The sequence below is a fragment of the Pinus tabuliformis genome, chromosome 4_2 (genome assembly GCF_031772625.1).
Source record: "Pinus tabuliformis cultivar Carrire ecotype Pingquan chromosome 4_2, CPIR1, whole genome shotgun sequence".
NCBI lineage: Eukaryota > Viridiplantae > Streptophyta > Pinopsida > Pinales > Pinaceae > Pinus > Pinus tabuliformis.
Window position 1 is genome coordinate 728,102,871 of NC_142304.1, and position 23,442 is coordinate 728,126,312.

General features: G+C 34.4%; 1 protein-coding gene across 1 annotated transcript; it reads left to right on the forward strand.

The window, feature by feature from the left end:
• The first annotated feature begins 16,149 nt into the window (after positions 1-16,149).
• Positions 16,150-17,203, forward strand: LOC149171652 (uncharacterized). The gene has a single exon (XM_089427551.1). The coding sequence runs from the start codon at positions 16,524-16,526 to the stop codon at positions 17,157-17,159; it is 636 nt and encodes a 211-aa protein (XP_089283677.1). The 5' UTR covers positions 16,150-16,523; the 3' UTR covers positions 17,160-17,203.
• The last annotated feature ends 6,239 nt before the right edge of the window (positions 17,204-23,442 follow it).

Here is a 23,442-nt window from a genome sequence, read left to right on the forward strand (position 1 = left end):
AAGAAGAAAAAGGTAATAGTGTTGATTGATTCAGGAAGCACCCACAATTTTATTCATTGTAGGGTAGCAAAAGAATTGAATTGCTTCCTATATCTAGCACCAGAGTGTCAAGTGATGATTGCAAATGGAGGAACAATAAATTGCTCTGGAAAGTGCCATAATATCAAGCTATCCATGGGAGAATATGTATTGACTAGCCCAATGCTTTCCATTCCAATGGGAGGTGCTGATGTTGTACTAGGAGTCCAATGGCTACAATCCTTGGGTACAATAGCTTTTAATTTTCAAGAACTTTTCATCAAATTTTCTATGGAAGGAAAGGAAGTTGAATTAAGGGGTATTGCAAGGAAACCAAGAAAGATAATCAGCTCTAATGGTATGACAAAGCTTCTAAAAAAGGAGCAAAGGGGTGTAATTGCACAATTATGTTCGCTAGATGTTTCCACATTAGAATCATCTATTTCTCCAGATCTCCAAAAAGTCCTCGACAATCATTCCAAGGTATTTGAGACTCCCAAAGGTCTCCCACCTATGCGTGATCATGATCATGCTATTCATCTGATTCCAGGAAGTGTTCCTCCAAACATCAGGCCGTACAGATATCCCTATGTCCAAAAAAGTGAAATTGAACGTATGGTTGCAGAAATGCTAGAGGCTGGTATAATTCAACCGAGTCAAAGTTCTTTCTCGGCTCCAGTAGTATTGGTGCACAAGAAGGATGGATCATGGCGCATGTGTCCGGATTATAGGGAGCTCAACAAGCTCACTATTAAAGATAAGTTCCCCATTCCTGTCATTGATGAATTACTAGATGAATTGCATGGATCAATTTACTTCACCAAGTTGGATCTTCGTTCAGGATATCATCAAATCAGAATGAAGATTGAAGACATTCCGAAAACGGCATTTAGAACTCATGAGGGTCATTATGAATTTTTGGTCATGCCTTTTGGCCTTACCAATGCACCTTCAACATTTCAAGGTTTGATGAATTCAATTTTCAAACCATTCCTTAGAAAATTTGTGTTAGTATTTTTTGATGATATACTTATCTACAGCAAGTCTTGGAAGGATCATGTTGAACATGTTGACAGGGTGCTACAACTATTGGAGGAGAAACAATTATATGCAAAAAGATCCAAATGTTTCTTTGGAGTCCAGGAGGTGGAATATTTGGGTCATATTGTATCTCATGAAGGAGTTAAGGTAGACCCTAGAAAAATTAAAGCCATTAAGGAACGGAAAATCTCCACATCCATAAAGCATCCGCGCGGATTTATTGGGTTGACAGGGTATTATCACAAGTTTGTTAAGAATTATGGGAGAATAGAAGCACCTATAATGACATTATTGAAGAAAGATGCATTTTCATGGAATCCGGAAGAAACAAAGGCCTTTGAACATCTTAAAGAGGCAATGTACCAATCATCAGTCTTAGCTACACCGGACTTCACAAAAACCTTTATTGTGGAATGTGATGCTTCAGGAAATGGAATTGGTGCTGTTCTAATGCATGATGAAAGACCGATTGCTTTTGAAAGTCGTCCAATCAAGGGAAAGTTTTTAAGCAAAGCTATTTATGAGAAGGAAATGTTGGCAATACTCCATGCTCTTAAGAAATGGCGACCCTACCTAATGGGAAGACGCTTCAAGGTAAAAATGGATCATGATAGCCTTAAATACTTTTTAGATAAAAGATTATCCTCTGAAGAGCAACAAAAGTGGGTCACAAAGATGTTGGGTTATGACTTTGAAATCATCTACAAAAAAGGGAAGCAAAATGTGGTGGCAGATGCACTCTCAAGAAAGGATGAGGATGTGGAAGCATTGTTGTGCGCTATTTCTATCATCCAACCAGATTGGATAAATGAAGCAAGGGAGGAATGGAAGAATGACGAAGAAGTGTGGGCACTTATTCGAAAGCTACAACAAGATTCCAGTACGTCTGATACATTTAGCTGGCAAAATGATTCATTATGGTACAAAGATCGCTTATACCTCTGTAAGAATTCCCAGCTAAAAGAAAAGATTCTTATGGAATTGCACACTTCTCCCTTAGGAGGGCACTCAGGATTTTTAAAAACTTACCACAAGGTTAAGAAGGAATTTTTTTGGGATGGCCTTAAATCAGATATTCAAAAGTTTGTGGCAGAATGTTTGGTTTGCCAACAAAATAAAGTTGAAACAATTAACACACCATGTCTATTACAACCTTTATCCATTCCAAGCCAACGTTGGGAGGAGGTATCAATGGCTTTTATCACAGGTTTACCCAAGTCTGAGGGAAAGAGTGTCATCATGGTGGTAGTTGACAGACTTACCAAGTATGCACACTTTTGTGCATTATCACATCCATTTAAAGCCAGTACAGTTTCTACTGCATTTATGGAAACAATTCAAAAGCTACATGGAAACCCAAAGATTATTGTAAGTGACACAGATCCCATTTTCACTGGAAATTTTTGGACAGAATTATTTTCTTATCTTGGTACTCAGTTAGCTCATAGCTCATCTTATCATCCTCAATCTGATGAGCAAACTGAGATAGTAAACAAATGTTTGGAAGGATATATTCGTTGCTTTGTATCTGATAAACAGACACAATGGGTCAAATGGTTGCCTCTGGCTGAATGGTGGTATAACACTTCCTTTCATACAACAACAAAAATGACCCTATTTATGGCACTTTATGGGTATCAACCACCATCCATCACATCATATTCAAGATAAAATTCTAAGGTTCAGGTAGTGGAACATCACATCGAACATCAACAATAAGTCCTCCAACTCTTAAAGGATAACCTCGTGTTGGCACAAAATAGAATGAAACAACAGGCAGATCAACATCGCAGTGAAAGAAGTTTTGATGTAGGTGATTGGGTATTCCTATGGCTACAACCATATAAGCAAATGTCCCTCAAGCAAGCTAAGAAGGATAATAAATTATCACCAAAGTACTATGGTCTATACAAGGTGTTGCAAAAGATTGGTACTATGGCATACAAATTGGAGCTTCCTATAGCTTCTCGATTGCACCCAGTTTTCCATGTTTCATATTTAAAGAAGGTTATAGGCGACAAGCTCCCAGTTCAAACAATATTGCCAGAACTTGATGAGGAAGGAAAAAATATATTGGAACCGGAAGTAGTCATAGAAACAAGAACTTGACAGCTACGAAATCGTTCAATTTCAGAGTATCTTATCAAGGGGAAGAACTTATCCGCTGAAGATTCCACATGGGAGGATGAGAATTTTATGCAGAAGTATCCAGAACTACTCAAGCGTTGAGGACAACACTTTTTTAAAGAAGAGAGGCATGTCGGGTCCCTATAATACTAGTGATTACCCCATTACTATTGTAGTTATACCCCTTATTAATATTGTTGTGCCCCTATTGCCCCCATATTGTTATTACTGTGCCCCATAGAATCCCTCTATTTTTATTTTTGTGGCTTTATATTATTATTGTTAGGTCGGCTGGATTATATTGTGACTCCTTAGACTCCTATATATAGAAAGGAGGTTTTGTCATTTAAATCATCAAAGAATTGTTCATTTATGTAATGTAAAGGAGGTTGCCCCCTCGAAGAGGCTGAATTCTAAGGTGTTGATCTATCTTTTCTATCTTTTCTTGAGCTGGTTTCATAACAATATGCTTTGACCTGTCATGAAAAACTGGATTCTCCATGAGTTTTATGCAACTCTAATTGTCACAGTAAATTATTGAAGGTCTCAATGCCTGACCAAAGAGACCAAACAACATCTTGCGAAGCCATATGGCCTCACAACTAGCCAAACTAGCAGCCATATACTCTACCTCAGCTGAGCTCAATGCAACTGACTATTTTTTTCGGCTGATCCATGACACAACTGCCGAACCTAACCCAAAACAACACCCGGAAGTACTCTCCCTATTTGAAGCACAACCTACCCAATTTGAATCCATATACCCTGCCAATCTCACTCCATCACCCTATCTATAATCCATACCAAAATCCACAGTCCCCTCAAAGTAACGAAGAATGTGTTTTGAAACCACCCAGTGCACTATCCTAGGCTCACACATGAACTAACTCATAGTGTTAACTGCAAAACATATATATGGTCGAGTGTTGACCAAATACATCAAACAACCAATCAGTTGTCTGTATAGAGTAGGATCCGCCAACTCGGAATCATAAGTTTGAAGTTTCTTCCAGTTAGTGATCATAGGTGTAGACATGGGTTTGCAGTCCTTCATGTGAAATCTACTAAGAATATTTACAATGTACTTCCCTTGTCCCAGGAAGAAATGCCCCTCCTCTTGCCACACCTCTAATCGCAGAAAATAATGCATCAAATCAATATCCTTCATCTCAAACTCTGAAGCAAGATCTCTCTTGAAACCCTCAATGAGTATCTTTGCACCAGTGATGATCAAGTCATCAACATACAACACCAAAATGAGAGGCTGCTCACCCACCACAATGAAGTATAGGTTCGAATCAACCTCACTCTTTATGAAACCCAACTACTGCAATTATGTATCAATCCTTGAGTACCAAGCTCTAGGAGCTTGCTTCAGGCCATAGAGTGCCTTTTTCAATCTGCATACATGGGACTCCTTCTCATGCACCTCAAAGCCCTGCGGCTGCTCAATATAAACCTCCTCCTGAATGAAGCCATTGAGAAATGTGGTCTTCACATCCATCTGGTGGATCTTCCAACCCATATTTGTTGCAATCGATATAATGGAGTGAATAGATGTATACCGAGTTACGAGAGTGAAAGTCTCCTCATAGTCAACTCCCTCTACTTGTGAGAGCCCTCTTGCCACAAATCGAGCTTTGAACTTCTCAATGCTGCCATCTGCAACATGCTTTATCTTATAGAGCCATCTGGAAGTAACAACTAATTTACCTTCAGGCCTCGACACTACCTCCCAAATATCGTTCTTCATAATAGAATAATACTTCTCCATCATGGCTCTCTCCAAACTTGTTGGCTAGTTGCCTCCTCATAACTAGAAAGCTTGGAGTCAACAATGCTTGTTACCAATGCCATGTAACTACATAACCGCTCAGGTGGTTTACTCTCTCTAACCTATTCCTTTGGCCCATCAACTGATGTGGCCTCGCGCAAGGTATCTTGAAGCCACTTGGGCTTCCTCTCCCCTGAGCACACTTCTCCCACCAGAGTGAAATAATCCTCCTCATCATCAGAAGCCTGAACTCCTGAAGGCCTGCCAACTGACGTCATGCCTGAATGTGTTCCTATAGATGCTGAAGTACCGTGCAAACTATCTATTAGTGGACTACCTTGTGAACTGCTCTATGGACTGCCCTGCATGCTGCCCGAAGAACCACCCACCTGACTCAGAGAGCCACTGCGCACGGATGGACCTGACAATGTAATCGATGTACCTCCTGATTCCTAACCACTGGATCCCTGTGTCTGACTCAACTGCTCCTAAGGGTCTGGTGACTATGGATACTCTAACTCTCGTTACCTCCTAAAAGCTCTCTCCTCCTCGAACTTCACATCCCACCTGACAACCACTTTCCTCTACGCAAGAATATAAATCCGATAAGCTTTCGAGGTCTCGCTATAACCCACAAATATGCCCTTGTTTTCAGTGGGCTCTAGCCTAGTCCTATTCTCCTTGGGGACATAGGGATATGTAAGACACCCAAAGATATGAAAGTGCCCAACATCAGGCTTCTTCCTAGAAAAATCCTCCTCCGAAGTCACATTCCCCAAGGCATGATGTGTACTCATGTTCTGCAAGTACATAGTAGTGTTGCAGGCCTCTGCCCACAAAAATAAAGGTAACCCCTGATCATAAAGCATGGCTTTGGCAGCCCTTATAATGGATCTATTCTTCCTCTCTGCAACCCCATTCTTCTAGGGGTAGTAAGGAACTGCGAACTCCCTCCTAATGCCTGCCTCACCACAAAAATCAACAAACTCACCAAGGGTATACTCCCCTCCATTTTCTGACTTGAAGACCTTGATCTTCCTACCTATCTGGGTCTCCGCAAGAGCTTTGAACTCTTGAAACTGCTTGAAGACCTCACTCTTGGTCTTCAAGAAATAAATCCAGGTCTTCTTGGAGTGGTCATCAATGAATAAAACATAGTACTCATAGCCACTCAAGGATACATGAGACATCCGACCACTCACATCGATATGAATCAAGTCAAGTATCCCAGTTGCTCTGCTGTCACTACTGGGAAAAGGGGATCTGGCAAACTTCCCAATAACACATCTTCTACATACATCAAGGCGACCAGAACTAAAATCTGGCACACCAGTGGTGATCTCCCGCAATGTGCTCAAGGCCCCATGATACATGTGCCCCATCCTGCGGTGCCAAATCTCACACAACTCTGAACTGCTAGATTTTTTATTGGTCTTGTCTCAGGTGTTGCTACTCAATCCCATCAGGTGCTCGAACGAGAACTTGTACACCCTGGCATGGTGCACACCAATATCTCTAGCTAGAGAAGCTAGAGTTCCATAGGATATATAAGCACCTGCCCTCTATTGAACAACACATCATACCCTCTGTCCTCAAGTGCTGACGGATATCAGGTTCTTCTTCATTCCAAGCACATATAGAACATCTGACACCTTCAAGGGAGGTTTGGGTCCCCTATCAAATGTCAATGTCCCCACACTGAATTCTCTAAAAATGTTTTCATCACCAAGTACTACCTCCATATCAATATCACCCTCTAAAAGATCTGAGAAGTACTCTCTTACTCTTGTCATGTGGCGAGAAGCGCCATTGTCAACATACCAAAAGTTAGAAGATGCTCTGCTAGTAGCGGGGAATGCACACTCCTCCTAAACCTATATGGCAGGCAATCCTGCACTAGTGGCCTCACAACCTATGAACCCAAACTCTCGATCAAAGCTCTTTGAGAAGCCCTCTATCTCTGCAGAAGCTGCCATGGGTTTGTCTTTCCCTTTCTTATTTTTCTTCTTCGGACACACAACAACATAGTGTCCCAACTTTTGGCAATTCCAACATTTGACTTTGGAATAATTCTTCTCCTTTTTTTGTTGCTTGCCTTTGCCTCCACTGTTGGAAGCTTGCTTCTTTTCTCTTCCCTTCTTGCCTCTTGCTAACAATGCCACATTATCATCCTCCTCCACCTGTTTGGTTCCCCCAAGATGGTTCTTTCTAATCTCATTCTGAATGAAATCATCCCACAACCTCTCCCAATCTAGAAGGTTTTACTGTGCAACAATTCCATCCACAAAATTCTCTCAATTCTTGGGAAGACCATTCAAAGCAATCCTCACCAACTCAGTGGGTGCAATTATCCTACCTACGGCTGCCAAATCATCTCTCACTAAAGTGATCTTTGTGAGGTATGTTGTAGCACTGTCAGTCTTAGCCATTTTAACGGCCTTCAGTTTCTCCTTTAGGACCATTTTTTTGTTTTCATTTGAGCTCTGGTATAGGCTGGTCAAGCTATCCACATTTCATGTGCATAAGTCTTTCCTCTCACATGAGGAATGACATGGTCTTTGATTCCTTCCAAAATCAATATTTTTGCCTTAGCATTCTTTTTTTAAACTCTGCTAACTATACAGGGTCAGCAGGTACTACTATTGGGTTCTATGTCATATTTATCATAATGCCCCAGACTTCTGCTTCCTCAAAGATGCTCTGGATTCTCTCCTTCCATGCATTGTAGTTGTTCTATCCATCCAACCTATCTTCAACTCTCAAACCCAAAGACATGTTTAACTGTCCTACCAAACTGAAATTTTCAAATATGTGGTAAATGTTTTTGTTTTCTATGTAAAAATCAGCTTGCTGTAATTTTCACTTTGTTGTCCGAAACTACACTTTTCAGCCAACCAAGCTCTGATACCATGAAGAAATTTCAACCCCCACTCTGGTTATCAGTTTTCCTTATCACCCCATGCATTTAGTTTTAAATCCAAGCATGATAAAAATTCTAAAATCTGGAAATGATAATATTTTCTGAAAACACAAATTTAGAGATTTCACAACTGCTAAAATTGCAGAAATAAAACACAGTAAAATTATGACAGCCACGCATAGAAAATAACAAAGTGATTTTTTGTCAATGTGACCATGGAAAAACCCCCTACAACTCTTAGGGAAAACCAATTTGAGAGCTCTTCTTTATTTCTTAAAATTCTTTTACAGAGAAACTGAAATACACAGTAAAAATTCCAACAACCACAAATTACAACTTATCTCGATTTTCGTGCTTGCATTCTGCCTTGAAAATCATGCCAATCAAAAAATATCCAAAACATAAATTTTCCAGCAATAAAACAACACTAAATGTTGTACAACCATCCTCGAAAAACCTGCCCATAACTTGTTGTACATATTGTACGGATTTCAACAATACGGCTGCCTCGAAATTTGTGCTCAAATATGCCTCAAAATTCGTGCCCTTACTGTTGTCCCTCTTCCTCGATTTCTATGTTGTCCCTCTTCTTCGATATCTATGCCTTTCTCCTGTTATACGATTTTTTCTTGGGATGCGTGCCAATAAATGTTGTTGCCCAAATTTGCTGAAATGTCTTCTTAATGCTCTCCTTCACTTCCTCACTGCTCAGAAATTTTCTCCTTGCTCTTTCTCCTCTTTCTCTCAAATGCTCATCAGAGAATGAATTGATCTTTTCCTCTTCTCTTCTTGTTTTATTCTCTAAATGACCTTTTGGGTTACCCTAAGATCTAATGGTTAAGATTCATTCAGATCTATGGATGAGAATAAATGTGCATTTAATTCTCACTTTCTATTTTTTTTAACTCACCCACTTAAATAAAGACCCACTTAGCCTTTTATTTCCATAGTCACTTTTTCACTTTCTAATTCTTCATTGACTTTAACTAGTCATCTTTAAATTAAAATGTAACTTTACCACTTATGCAGTCACTTTTAAATTAGAATGCAACTTTACTACTTATAAAATCAATTTTAACTTAAATTGATTTTACCACTTATAAAGTCACTTTAGGAGAAAAGTAAAAAAATAAATTTCGAGACTTTTCCCTAGGCCAAAGATCAAAGCCTTAGGGAACCACTTGTCCTCTGGTACCCAAATTTTCACATGTATTTCAATGGTTGGGAGGAATGTGGTTGCCTCTATTGTATTTCCATAAATTTTAGATAAGTATTTGAGTTATATGTTATTTTTTACTAAGTATGTGAAGTCTCACGGTCATTTTATGATTGAAGTAGGAACAAAAATGAGAATGTGCATAGAAATATTATGTTATTATGTCATAATGAGTATTATGAAAAGTGTTGCATATTAATGAGTTAGATTCAGTTGTTTAGAATTATTGGTCTCTATGGAAAATGTGTGTGTGTGTGTGTTTGTATTGAACAATGCAGGAAGACTAGAAAAATGATACACAAGAGACCAAAGGTTATTCTATGAACTTTTAGACCTTGGGTATCTCTCTATTGAGGAAATATGGGTGAGGGAACCTAGAATCAAGAGCCCCCAACACGGATTCCTCTTCGTACAAAGAGAGTGTGTTAGTAATTTAACATAAAAATAAAAGAAAGCAAGGGGCCTGGTTGTATTAGATTTAGCCCATAATGTGTGTGTGTGTGCGCGCGTGTGCGTGTGTGGACACATAATACTGGAATTCATATTAATATATACTAGGATTTATAAATGTTGTAGGAAATAAGCTATAAATGGAGTAAGAATCAACACTTGAAACAAGGTTAGCATGTAAATAGACTGACAACAAGAAAATAATTCATCGCCAACCTGAGAGTGCATGTAGTCCTTGCCCATCTTAATAGTGGCTCTACAAGAACTATATGCAGGATCCCACTAGCAAGAGTCTACAGCGTTATCTAGCCTATAGACTTGTAGTATAAATCATACATGTACTCTATGTATAAGTATAATACCCATAATCAAAGATTGTAAATTAAATGACATTAAGAAATTAACATAACACAATATTTATACATGTGGAGAGAACTTAGAAAAAATATGTTGCATATGAATATACATCCAAAGAAAACATAGTTCCCAAATATTCATGATAAAAATATAAACCCTTCACTGTAAATGCGTGTAACAGAGTAAATTAAATATATTATATACATTCAACAGTTACAATTTATCAAGTATACATGAATCTTGAGCCCTATATCTTACAGTCATAGAAAAAATAATGGACATTGCATGTTCCAACATTAAAAAGGAGAAACCATTATTTAACATTCCCATAACTATTCTAGTTATAGAAGTCTCGCTTTGTGCCTTGTTTTTAAAAGAAAAAAATTCAAGAAATATACATAACAATGAATAGTAGCCCCCAAGCCATTCATAAACTTTTCTCTGGATTAACTGAATGGGTTATGGTTTCGTATGGAAGAGCACTAACATAACTATCTGAAGCAACTTCAAGAGAAGACCTACGAAAAATGGATGAAGCTTGAAAAATATATACCTAGAAGATGCAAGAAGATTAACAAGTAAACCCTACAAAGCTATGGTTTCTCGTGAATACTAACCTGCAAAAAAACAAAATACCCTAGATAAACACTATACTTTCTGAAGGAAGAGAAAGGAAAAATTCAAATAAAACTTTGGAGAAAAAGAACAAATCGATAGTTACACAAAAAGGGTAGGCAAAACTCCTTGCCACTGTCAAAGCATATCATGAATTCTATGCTTAGAAACCCTATTGAAGGGGGAAGGAATTCCTTAATGAAAATATATAACCAAGCTAAGAGTTTAAAATAAAGGAATGATAGAAAAATATGGAATTCAATTGAGAAAGTTAAGAGGGTGAAATTGAATTCATCATGAAACCCTGTAACCATATCTCGAGACCATGGGGAGAAAGCCCAAAACCCTCTTGCAAGAATAATTGAAATTGAAACAAAAAAAAGAAGAGCGAATGTCATATTATCTCAAGTAAAAGAAATATAAATGTGAAAAAGGACGTAAAAAATAAAATTAAGAAGAGACCAAGGTTTTCACTATAACCTAGGCATGAAATCTAGTGTCTCTTAACATCAATAAACAAAATAATCCAAGAAAATCCTTCAGTCTAAGAAAAGATTCACTGTGGTAATTAATTTGGGCAAAGGTCGATCACTAGTATCTTCTTTTTTCTTCATAGTTGCAGAGATTTTCTCACAGAGCCGGAAGCACAAATGGAAAATGTGGTAGAGGAGGGGGGGGGGTTCGTTACCCTAATCGTGCATAATCAATATCCATATCAAAGATTTAGTACCAAACACCATTGTTCATAGTGTTGTTCCACATGACCGAGGGATGGGCTAACTCAAGGTCTTCAACCACATAGACTCTTTCACATGAAATGAAAACCTAGTTGGAGCCTCCTGTAATTAAACCATAGCACCTCAGAAGGTTCTTCAATCTAGTGCCACAACGCTTATGGATATGAAATTCTAAAGTATATCGAGGTAGCTCATAAAGTATACCTTGGCTTTAGCCAAGTTTATGTTCAAATAAAGTAACATATAACCATTACTTTTTTTATGTCTAGACATGTTACACGTTATCAATTTAACATGGTCAAGATTATTAACAATAGTTAAAAAGGATGTCTCAAGTGATATGTAAACATTGAGATATAATTTAAAGTCCAAGTACCATAACCAATCCAAGTATGAGGAACAAGTAATCTTTTGAGAAGAACATAGTAACCACTGCCTCATAATGTAATAATAAACTTGAAATGGTAATTGTAAATCATTCCTTCATGTCTTAATAATGTAATAGCCAAGCTACCAGTAACAAGGATGATGCAATTCATAAAAAAAAATGTTATTGGGTGAATACTAAATGATACTTTGGTGAATTTTAGAGACATGTTACATTTTAATATTCATTCAAAGATTCATTCAAATCAAATTAAAAAAAGAAACATCTTCCCTTTGCCCAACTACTGGATAACGAAGGAGAAGTTTTGAGGCCCCTTTGCAACTTGGTGAAACACACAACTAAATATAGTTCTGACGTGATTTTCCTCAGAGCATGTGTTTATGTGATTTCCATCCTCACCAAAATAGTTATATGTGTTAATATCATTCACTCCACCACCAATGAATAGATTTTTCCCCTGGTCAAGTCCCCTTTGAGCTATGCCTTTGTGATTGGGGTTCAATCTGAGCATCGTTTCACTTCATCTCTTCATTTTAACATTAAGATCTTTCATGCAAAATAATGATGGATTCACTCACGCCCTAAGAATTCACGGGGGGCTTCACTAGGGGAGCAATATCATACCACGCGGGTTCATATTGGGGGGAACTTATTGATTAAAAAATCACATAATATATTGGGGGTAAAGGGTTTTTATATTGGCTAGTTTTAAAAATGAAGCTCAAAGTTAATGAAAGAATATAAATGGGTATAAAAAATGTTATTGAAAAGAAGGATACCTATAATATATAGTGAAAGTAGGGGTTTTTTAAATTGGGAAGGTGTACTGGGTTTGTATTGGTAGGGGGTTAAATAATGTGATTTTTAGAGATATTTTCCAATATGTAGCCAAATTAAGGGTATTGTTTAGTATGCTATGAACACATGATATGTTAGAAGTTGATTGAGTGAAGCCCCCATGTAAGAATTATAACAACTCTAATATCAATTGATAAAATAAAGTTAATACGAAAGACAAGAAGAAAAGACAAGAAATTTGGTGAAGAAAGCTTCAAACCATAATGCCTCACAGAGTTTCCATTTCATCTTTCAATAATACAAATATATAATATAACTACTAAAACACCTTAATTGTTGTCATCTAATACCTCACAAAAAATAAAATAAGATAAAACAAAACAAAATCTTAAAACATACTTAAAATAAAACAATATCCCAAAATATGAAATACATAAAATAGTATACTAAAACTTTATAATTATATATGACAAAATAGTTACATATTATATCACATACTCCAAACCCATACACTATCTCATATAAAATTTTCTATTTTCAAAATATAATAATCAATTAATGAATCAAAAATATGCAATGTAAAAGCAACTATCTAATCCTCAGGATAATGTTGAGATATGCTTGTGTTTTTTAAATGCGGCAATAAAAGAAACTAAGCCCATACACTCTCTCATATAAAATTTTCTATTTTCAAAATATAAAAATCAGTTAATGAATAAAAAATGTGCCCATGGAAAAGCAAAAATCTAATCCTCAAGATACTGTTGAGATATGCTTATATTTTTTTTAGATGTGACGATAAAAGAAATTATATAGAAAATGGTGGAGAATGGAATATATAATATCTTAAAGGTAATCTTAAATCCAGAAGACATAGATTTTTATTATATGTTAATAAAGTATAATGTAGAATTTTATTATGAATTAATAAAATATATTACTAAAGCAACACTTGTGCCATAATGACTAACTCCTCAATTTGAACAAGAATCTAATAATGGAAAATCACATACACAAACGAAATAAAACAAAAAAAAATCTATATAGAACCGCATACCTCTTGTATAAGAGATGCCAAAGAAATAATACACTTTCATGTTTTAAAACTTTATTCACCATATAAAGTTTTTTTACTTTAATTTTTAGAATTGACTTCCCCATGGGCATAGGGTCTTGTTCGAGTGTCGTATTTTGAAAAGGAACTGAGTTTAATAGGTATAGAAAGTTTGTTTTAAATTTGTTGTATGAGATTTATATACGCGTAAGATTTTGTTGGAGTGTTGTATTTTGGAAAGGGAATTGAGTTTAATAAGTATAAAAAGTGTTTTAAATTTGGTGTATGAGATTTATATAGGTGTAAGGTTTTGTTGGAGTGTTGTATTTTGGAAAAAGAATTGAGTTTAATAGGTGTAGGAAGTTTGTTTTAATACTATATTGATGTATGAGATTTACATGGGTGTAGGGTCTTGTTGGAGTGTTGTATTTTGGAAAGGGAATTGAGTTTAATAGGTATAGAAAGTTTGTTTTAATTGTAAGGTCACAACTAAATCAAATACCAAATTGGTGTATGAGATCCATATGGGTGTAGGGTCTCATTGGAGTGTTGTATTTTGGAAAGGGAATTGAGTATGGGCGTAGGGTCTCATTCTCATTGGAGTGTTGTATTTTGGAAAGGGAATTGAGTATGGGCGTAGGGTAGGGTCTCATTCTCATTGGAGTGTTGTATTTTGGAAAGGGAATTGAGTATGGGCATAGGGTCTCGTTGGAGTGTTGTATTTTGGAAAGGGAATTGAGTTTAATAGGTATGAAAGTTTGTTTTAATTTTAAGGTCACAATGTATGAGACCCTACGAAGACATACATACTCTACCCCAAGTTTTGAACTTGTGACCTCTTAGAAGGAAACAAATATTCTTAACCATTAGACCCACTCAAGTTGTATATATATATAGAGTTTTGGTTTGATTTATAAACTAAAAGTTTAAATTTAAATTGTTTAATTTGTATAATTTGAATATTAAATGGTTGAGAGAAGATTCTTTGGCGAAAATCACATTAGGATTCTTTTGTCGACGCATTTCGAACCAACTAGTGTGGTTCATCGTCGGGACAAGTTGAATGAACAGACTCGCTTTGCATATTAAATAGATAAAGCAAAACATCCAATGGCTAAATCTCTTGACAAGGTAACGGCTATATTGACAACAACTATATTTAGCCGTTGTCAATATAGCTGTTACTTGGTCAAGAGATTTAGCCGTTGGACGTTTTGCTCTATCTATTTAATATGCAAAGCGAGATCTGTTCATTCAACTTGTCCTGATGATGAACCACACTAGTTGGTTCGAAACGTGTCGACAAAAAAATACTAATGTGGTTTTCACCAAAAAAATCTTCTCTCAACTTGATATGGATCACAGAAGCCTAAATTCAATATTAAATGATTTTTTTAAATGTTAAATTTAATTATGCATTCAAAAATATATTTTAAACTTTAAAATTACCATTTTATTTAAAATTATATTAATAATACCAATAAATAAAATATATATATATAAAATTTTCTATTCACATGATTCATATCACCCTACTTTGCATTTTCATTTTGATATTTTTCCTATTGTCGAGAAGACTTGGATAGGAAGAAATTATAAAACTTTTAAAAAAAGCACCGACAGCATCCTTGGCCCACTGTACATCTAGGAATTACACAGCGCGGCATGTGATGATTGAAATAAATTGCTCGTTAGTTTCTCTTTTCTGAGCACCTCCAGAGTGGCCACTATCGAATAATGCCTACGACTATGCGTGTAAGCACATTATCTTTTCTGAAAATGTCGCGAGTGGCCACTATCTAATAATGCGTACGACTATGCGTGTCAATTCACGGGTTCGTAAGCGGGCAGATATAGGATCTCCGTCGATTTTGGCTCACTCGGTAAACGGAATGTTATCTGTTTGTGGTGGAGAGTTCTGTCAACATGGAAGATGAAGATTCGGTGTAAGCTTTAATGGCGTTTCTTTATTTATTGGACCTTAGCGTTTGAAGGGCCCAAGTTTGTTGTGGATTAACGAGATGGGGTATTTATGACCTGACGCATTTCTGGTGAACATTATGCATCCACGTCAGAAATCTAGTTGGGAATATTGAAATAACAAGTTTTCGTTCCAAAACCTATTCCGGATAAAGAATTATTGTTAATTTTGAGGGGTGCCTAATTTTATGTAAATTCTTGGACTGACTTTATCAACTGCTCGACTGAAAAAAATATACCCATCGTCCAAAGTCCTACCAGGATTCTCCTCGCCGTCGGTCACCACATATTCCATGTCACCGGGCAAACATAACGTTGTGTGTCCGTCACATCTCTCTAACGGCAAACCGCTTTCTGCAGGGGGCCCTTACGGGGCACTGGGCAGGTCCATTTTTTCCGTCGATCTGACGGACGGACGAGATTCAGTCGTGCTGACGTATCCGTAGATTTTTTTTATCGTAGCCGGCCCCACCACGGAATGGTCTTAGCTCTTCCATTGACGTTAAGCCGTGACCTGGTTAGTCGGCGTTATCGCTGGAACCCAATATCTACATACCGAAAATTCATTATCATTTACAAATTTAATATCACGCCTCGATAATTGCGTTCAATGAACCTGTCTTTCATGCCTGACCTTTAATGCCAGGTGTCTTGGTTTGGTTGATTGCAAATTCGAAATGTTCGGTGCAAATTGCGCAACACGCAATTTTGATCGGATTTGACAGAGAACTTTGGACTGTGCCCAAATCAAGCTTTCCTCAATATTTAAATGCAGGAAATTGCAAACCAGAGGAGCCATACTTCACCTCTTCAATTCCCAAGGCTCCTTCCCATGCCACACTGTTCAACTTCTGCCAGCTCAGACAGAGCTTCTGTATGTAACTTCTCATGTGCAGCTATGCATAGATTTATATAGCTAACCGTTCGATCAACTCCCATCGTATCCGCTCTGTTATCTATATCGGCTTCGCTAAAGCCGAGCTATCATCCTCTTCTAGTTTCTGTACCATTTTTGTGTTCAGTGTTCGAATATCGAGGCCATCTTTCTATGATGATGACTCAGACGTTCAGAAAACGCGACCGAGAGCCGGAAGCTCTGCCGGTCTCCACTGACGTGCAGGAGGCGAAACGCTTCCACGGCGAAGAAACGGAGCGGTTTTGTCAATTGGACAAAACCCTGTCACAAGAAGAAGAGGAATGGGGTGCCAGTGAGGAGGTCATAAATGAAGTCATGAAAAGCCTGGAGAAAGAGATTGGCACGGCTCCTTTCACTTCTTATCCCTCAAATTCGGGGAATAATTCGGCGTCGTCCAATATTTCTAGTGGTCTAGAAGGTGAAACCCTGGCTTCGGACTCGGGGGATGATCTGTTTTATCTGCTGGGGGCTTCAGATGACGAGCTGGGCATTCCTCTGAGTCCTCTTACGAACTTGAAGGATGAAGTCTGCCAGTCTCCCAGGGAAACCTCCGAGGGTTTGTTTGAGAACCCTGATCTTAAATCCATTGGCGATATCTGGGACTTCGAGGACGACTTTGGCAACCATCAACAGTTTGCATCGTATGGAGATGCCCATGAGGCGAGCGAGCTGCAAGGTTATATGCACAGAGATTTTTTCAGTGAAAATATGTTTTTTGGCGGTGATTTTTCTGCGGCATGGACTTTGGAAACTGCCAGCTGCTTGTAATTATAACTTATTAAGGTTTTATAAGACTCAGCTTATTTTATGCATCAGCGTCGAGAAAATTATTTTCAGTCCGTTTGTAAATTATATATCCAGTATTTGTGATTCTTATTTTTTTGTGTATGAGTTAAAAAAAAGTTAATCTACCTATAAATAATTTTTATAATTTAAAAGAAAATATAAATGGATGGTAAAATGAAACATTTAAATTAATTTGATTTTATAATTTAAATTTAAGATTAAGTAAAATTGATGGAAAAATATATTAAAAAAATGTCAAAATGGAGAAGATTTATTTCAAAGTAATTATAAAAAAAATCAAGATATATTGTTGTTTTTAGAGGTAATGAAATAAGTTAAAAGAAAAACTCCCAAACTTAAAAGTGTTTGGCCAAAATATTGCTTTGTATAAAAAAATATATATAAAAATATAAAATTAGAATTTTAAATAACATCATTTTTTTTAAATAATAAAAAATTATTATAAAAATACAAAATAATAATTTTAAATAACATGATTTTCTTTAAATAATAATAATAAATCATTTTACCTATACAAAAGTCAGCAACCAAATATAATATAATTAATAATTTCACAACCCAATATAATTAACTAAAAACTTATTCCCATTACTAGTTTCACATCCAAATATAATAAGTTTTTCCACTGTAAAAATATATATTAACACTAACCGCCAATGTAATTCTTAAGTTCGAATTGCTCATTTGATTAAATATTAAAGACCATACATTGCCCCATGGCTCACGGTGGAGAATATTAGTTGCTGAACGTTCCTTCTTTCAGCGCCAATAGTAAGAGCCTATAAGTCATTATATATCACATCTGATATTAATCCATATTAGTTGCTGAACGTTCCTTCTTTCAGCGCCAATAGTAAGAGCCTATAAGTCATTATATATCACATCTGATATTAATCCATATAATTTATAAAGTTTATAATCAAATATAAATGGATTAATATATGAAACGAACTATATACAAAGTAAACAAGTTTGAAAATGTCCTCTTCTTAATGAAAACAAAAATTTAATCATCCTGTACATTATTTACTCAAACAACTCCGAAGAGTGAACCTGTTCGATCCTATTATCATATTTCTATACAAATGAACCAATTCAAAGCTATTGAGCAGCAATGAAATGCGCGCTTACCTTTCCAATTTCTGCTGCCATATCAAGCCCAAAATGAAATCGATGTCCAAACTTCATTGAAAAAAAAGCCAGATTCAGCCGACAAAATTTTGATATCGACTATGATCACAAGTTTAAATTATTTTTAATTTAATAGTTTTTTAATAACTTGATTAATGTCAATTAAATATGATGATGATGATTAATGTCTATATTAAGATCAATATGGTTTATCAAGATGTTAAGGAAAAAGGGTTTAATTGTTATTCTTCGAAATCTTGTTTATGTGATTAAGGAGTAGGGAAAGAATAGTTGCAAGATCACTATAATTGGGCTGGCTTAATAAATCAAGAAGATTAAAGGTCTAGATCATGATAGGAAATTGAGAATAGATATGAACAAATGCTAAACAGCAATATGTGTAGCTGTGCAGCAATATGTGTATTTGATGGATGTGATTGATGTGACATAAATATATGTAAATATTTGTACAGATGACATAATATATTGATTCTGCAAAGGAACTGGCCCCCTTTTTAAAAAATAAACAAAAACTAAACAATCTTAAAAAAATATTTTAAATGTATAACAATATTAAAATATATATTTTAAAATTTATTTAAAATAATTAGAATTTTTATATCATAATATTAATTTTTAAATATATTTTCAAATATATAAACATAAACCTTATACTATATAAAATTAAATTATTTACTAACATAAACTTTATATATTATATATATATATAGAGATTTCCAAAGTAATTTATATAAAACTTAGAAAAAAAACAAATATTTATCTATATTTAATTGTACCCGAGAACCAAACGGCTTCACTAACCGTTTCGCTCTTACCATCTATGTTGTGGCTCTACGTTTAGTGCCACTTGGCAGTGCATTTTTACTTGAAAATTAGTTTGCATGAAACAAAATGTAATGTATGCAGGGTCATTGTCTTTTGCGTCAAATTTGCTTCACTCATTTTTACGTGCATTCTTTGAAACTCAATGTTAGCGACGATAACTCAACGTAAGCCAGACATTTCGACGTTTTGATGTTATATTAACATTAGTTAGTTGAATTAACATTGTGTTGATTGTGTGGGCAGTTGTTAATTAGTATCATGATAGCTTCAAATTATGGAACCTTTATCGTGTTTTCGTGTTTTTTCTAATATCATATGCTTTTATTTGTGTTATTTTAGTAACACGTTTAGTTATTTAAAATGGCAATTATATTTGATTAAATAATGTTAGATGATGTATTAGAGTTATATATATGGTTGGGAATAAAGTTGTTGTTGTTAATGTTAGGATGATGTATTAGTGTTATTTTTTTGGTTGGGAGTATAGTAGTAGTAGTTTTTTCTAATATCATATGCTTTTATTTGTGTTATTTTAGTAACACATTTAGTTATTTTAAATGGCGATTATATTTGATTAAATCTATTTATTATGTTAATGTTAGGATGATGTATTAGAGTTATATATATGGTTGGGAATAAAGTTGTTGTTGTTAATGTTAGGATGATGTATTAGTGTTATTTTTTTTGGTTGGGAGTATAGTAGTAGTAGTAGTAGTTTTTTCTAATATCATATGCTTTTATTTGTGTTATTTTAGTAACATATTTAGTTATTTTAAATGGCAATTATATTTGATTAAATCTATTTATTATGTTAATGTTAGGATGATGTATTAGAGTTGTATATATGGTTGGGAATAAATTTGTTGTTGTTAATGTTAGGATGATGTATTAGTGTTATTTTTTTGGTTGGGAGTAAAATAGTAGTAGTAGTTGTTGTTTAATTATAATTATTATTTTATAATATTTAAATATTTATTAAAATGATTATTAGTATAAATTTATTTTATCATATATTAACTAATTATATATATATATATATATATACTTTTTTTTTTTAGCAATTATATATTTCTATTATATTAATATTTAAAAAATTATGTATTTATAAATATAATTATGAAAATTTAATATATTAATTTTATTCACTATGGAAAAAAAACCTATATAGCTATATTATTATTTAAAAAATTATATATTTAATTTAGCCAGCCATCCGGCAGTTCCACGATCTCTGCTAAAGTGAAACCCTCCCTCTGGGCTACTTGACCATCCAGCAGCCAGTCCGTGCCATCCATAATCGGGCAAGGGTAACTACGAAACTAAGCTACTTGACCATCCAGCCAGCTGTGTCTAGTCAGTGCTTGCTTTCTAGAATAAGAAATCTTATAGTTCCGCCCGCCATGTCATCCAGCAATCGATCATGGATAGCTCAGAAAAATCAAATAGTAAACAGGTAGTAAACAGGCGGAACAACCAGCATATTTAAGGCGCGAAGCGGGCGAATCAAAAGATGAAAGATTTCGTAAAAAAAACTTAGCTGCATGGCGTTTCAAGTTCCAAAAGTCTATATGGCCTCCTCTGGGTCGCTAAATTGCTTGTTTCATTAGGCAAGTCAATGAATGAGAGCATTTCAGGTAGGATCTTCCTTTCAAGATCGTCCTTTCCTTTTTGAACTGATGAGGGCTTAAGCTTGAGTGTGGGTAGCAGTCAGTCCCCATGAAGCGATTCATGAAGTTGGTGATATAAGACCACAGGTCTAGGTCTTTCGGTGGTAAGGTGGGTAACTATGCCTACTTTGAAACTGTCAGTTGGACGGCGGCTACCCTAAAGCTAAAGCCCTCATTTAGAAATACAGCCAGACGATCTTGGAAGGAAGCGCTTGCTTGCTTGGGTGGTGGGTGGCACAGGAAGTGGGATCGTGGGAAGGAACTAACTGCCCTCTTGGATTTACTCCTTACTTAGAATATCTTACACGCTTGGGTCGGCACTTAGAACATTCGTATGAACTTTAGAAGCCTGCACAATGAATAGATGTTTTACAGCTACCAACCAACCAACCAACTGTTGTGGGTGGGATCGTTTTAGGAACTGCCTTACTCTGCCTGAAAATAAGGAGGGGGTAGGCATCTTAGACCTTGAGTATTACCTCTGCCTACTGGATGGATGGATGACTGCCAATTGGACCTACAGCACCAGTTTTATGAAAATTTAATATATTAATATTATATATCTATAAATATGATCATGAAATTTTAAATTAAATAATAAAATAATTATATAATTTTTTTTACATATAAATAAATGGTATAATATTACATTAAAAAATATATAAATTTATAAAATAAATTTAACATCAAAATGTTAATTGCAATATTGTTAATATTTTGTCTTCCTCTTCACTCTTCTCATCTTTTCTTTGTAAAAACATAATAAAAAAACAAAAATACATATATTTAATAAATAAAATATAACTATTCATTTAAAAATATAACTAACATATAAATTAAATGAATGTTAATAATCTTTTAATTACCTTTTAATTCCATATAATCACCCTCTTTTCCATTATCCATAAAGAATATGATATATTTCAATTAATAAAATATATTTAAATTAATAAAAAAATAATTTTAACAATATATATGGTAAAAAATGTTTAACTAATAATTAATTTTTTAAGCATAAATTACATATTTTTTTTATGCACTTCACTTAATAAAAAATATTTTTAACAATATATACTAAAAAATGCTTAACTAATACTTAATTCTTTAACCATAAGTTACATAGTTTCTTTTCTTTAAATGACTTTTCATTAACGAGTATGCTTTAGTTTATGAAATCAAAATTACATTTGTTTAAATATATGCTATTAAAAAAACCATATTTAACAGTTTTATACTTAATTCTTTAAGCTTAAGTTCCATAGTTTCTTTTCTTTAAATGACTTTTCCTTAACAAGTATGGTTTAATTTATGAGATGAAAATTACATTTGTTTAAATATATACTATTAAAAAAACCATATTTAACAGTTTTATACATAAAGCTTGTATGGAATATAATAATATTATTACAATGATAAATTCAAGAAATATGGATTTTATCAATATTTAACCAATAAAAAAATATGTAAATGATATTATAAACTGACATAAAAGAAAAATAAAAATTTAAAAATATATCAAAATAAATAATTTCAATTATATCAAAATCAATAAATACAAACATGTGTGTGGCTTTGCAATATTTTTGTTGTGCTACTTCAAATTCCATTTGAATGCTTTCCGACCATTCTGTAGGCCTCTATGAAATCACTTAGAGAGTTATTTTAAATATAACGTGTCAATATTTTTTTAATAGTCTTCACCCTGCTCACTAAGCATTGAGATTTTCTTATTTAATTGGTTCAAAACCATATAAAATGGTCTCACCTATATAAAATTTAGTAACGATATAGAATGGAATATTAAAGGTCACCTCTAAACATATGAGTAAGTACCTAGCATTAATAATTCAAACACATTTCATGTGATATGTTATCTCCTCTTCTTTTTGATAGTTTACAAAATATATGAAGAGCGTATTTATCATGAAATAATAAATTTAATAACTTTTTGCAAAGGTTTTTTTATATGTTGTGATGCTCTTCACTTACTATCCCTACTCACTTTTTCTAACTTTTAGTGGTATTTTGTCCATAAATTCTTTATTAAAATTAATATATTATGAAAATGTGTATATCACTAAAATTAAATTTGTTTCTCTATTTTATTGTTTAAGAAATAAATATCCATCTCTTTTGAGGATTATTTAGGTGCTTTATGTTCAAACATTAACTAATATATATATGTATTTTATTCAACAAATAAGTTCTATGAATAAAATAGTATATCAGTGCAATTACATATTAAGTTTCTCTAAACAACATATGATAGTTTACATTATGGCTAAAATGGTTAAATCAATTATAATTAAGACAAATAGAACTTTTTCCCCATTGAGTAGAATAAAAATGATCCATATATAGGTGTTGTTTCTCTTTTTTAATATTTATTTACAAATAACAGTTTTAATCAGAAAAAATTACAACATAAAACAAATTACAGTAAGTGATGATTTGTAATATAAATGCAATTCTTCATAAAATAAATACATATTTAGAATATTACATAATCTAATTATAACTCAACCTGATATCATTATCAATACCTTCATTGACTAGAATTATTTTACCTTTTTCTTATCCCACATTTATTTCATTCCTTA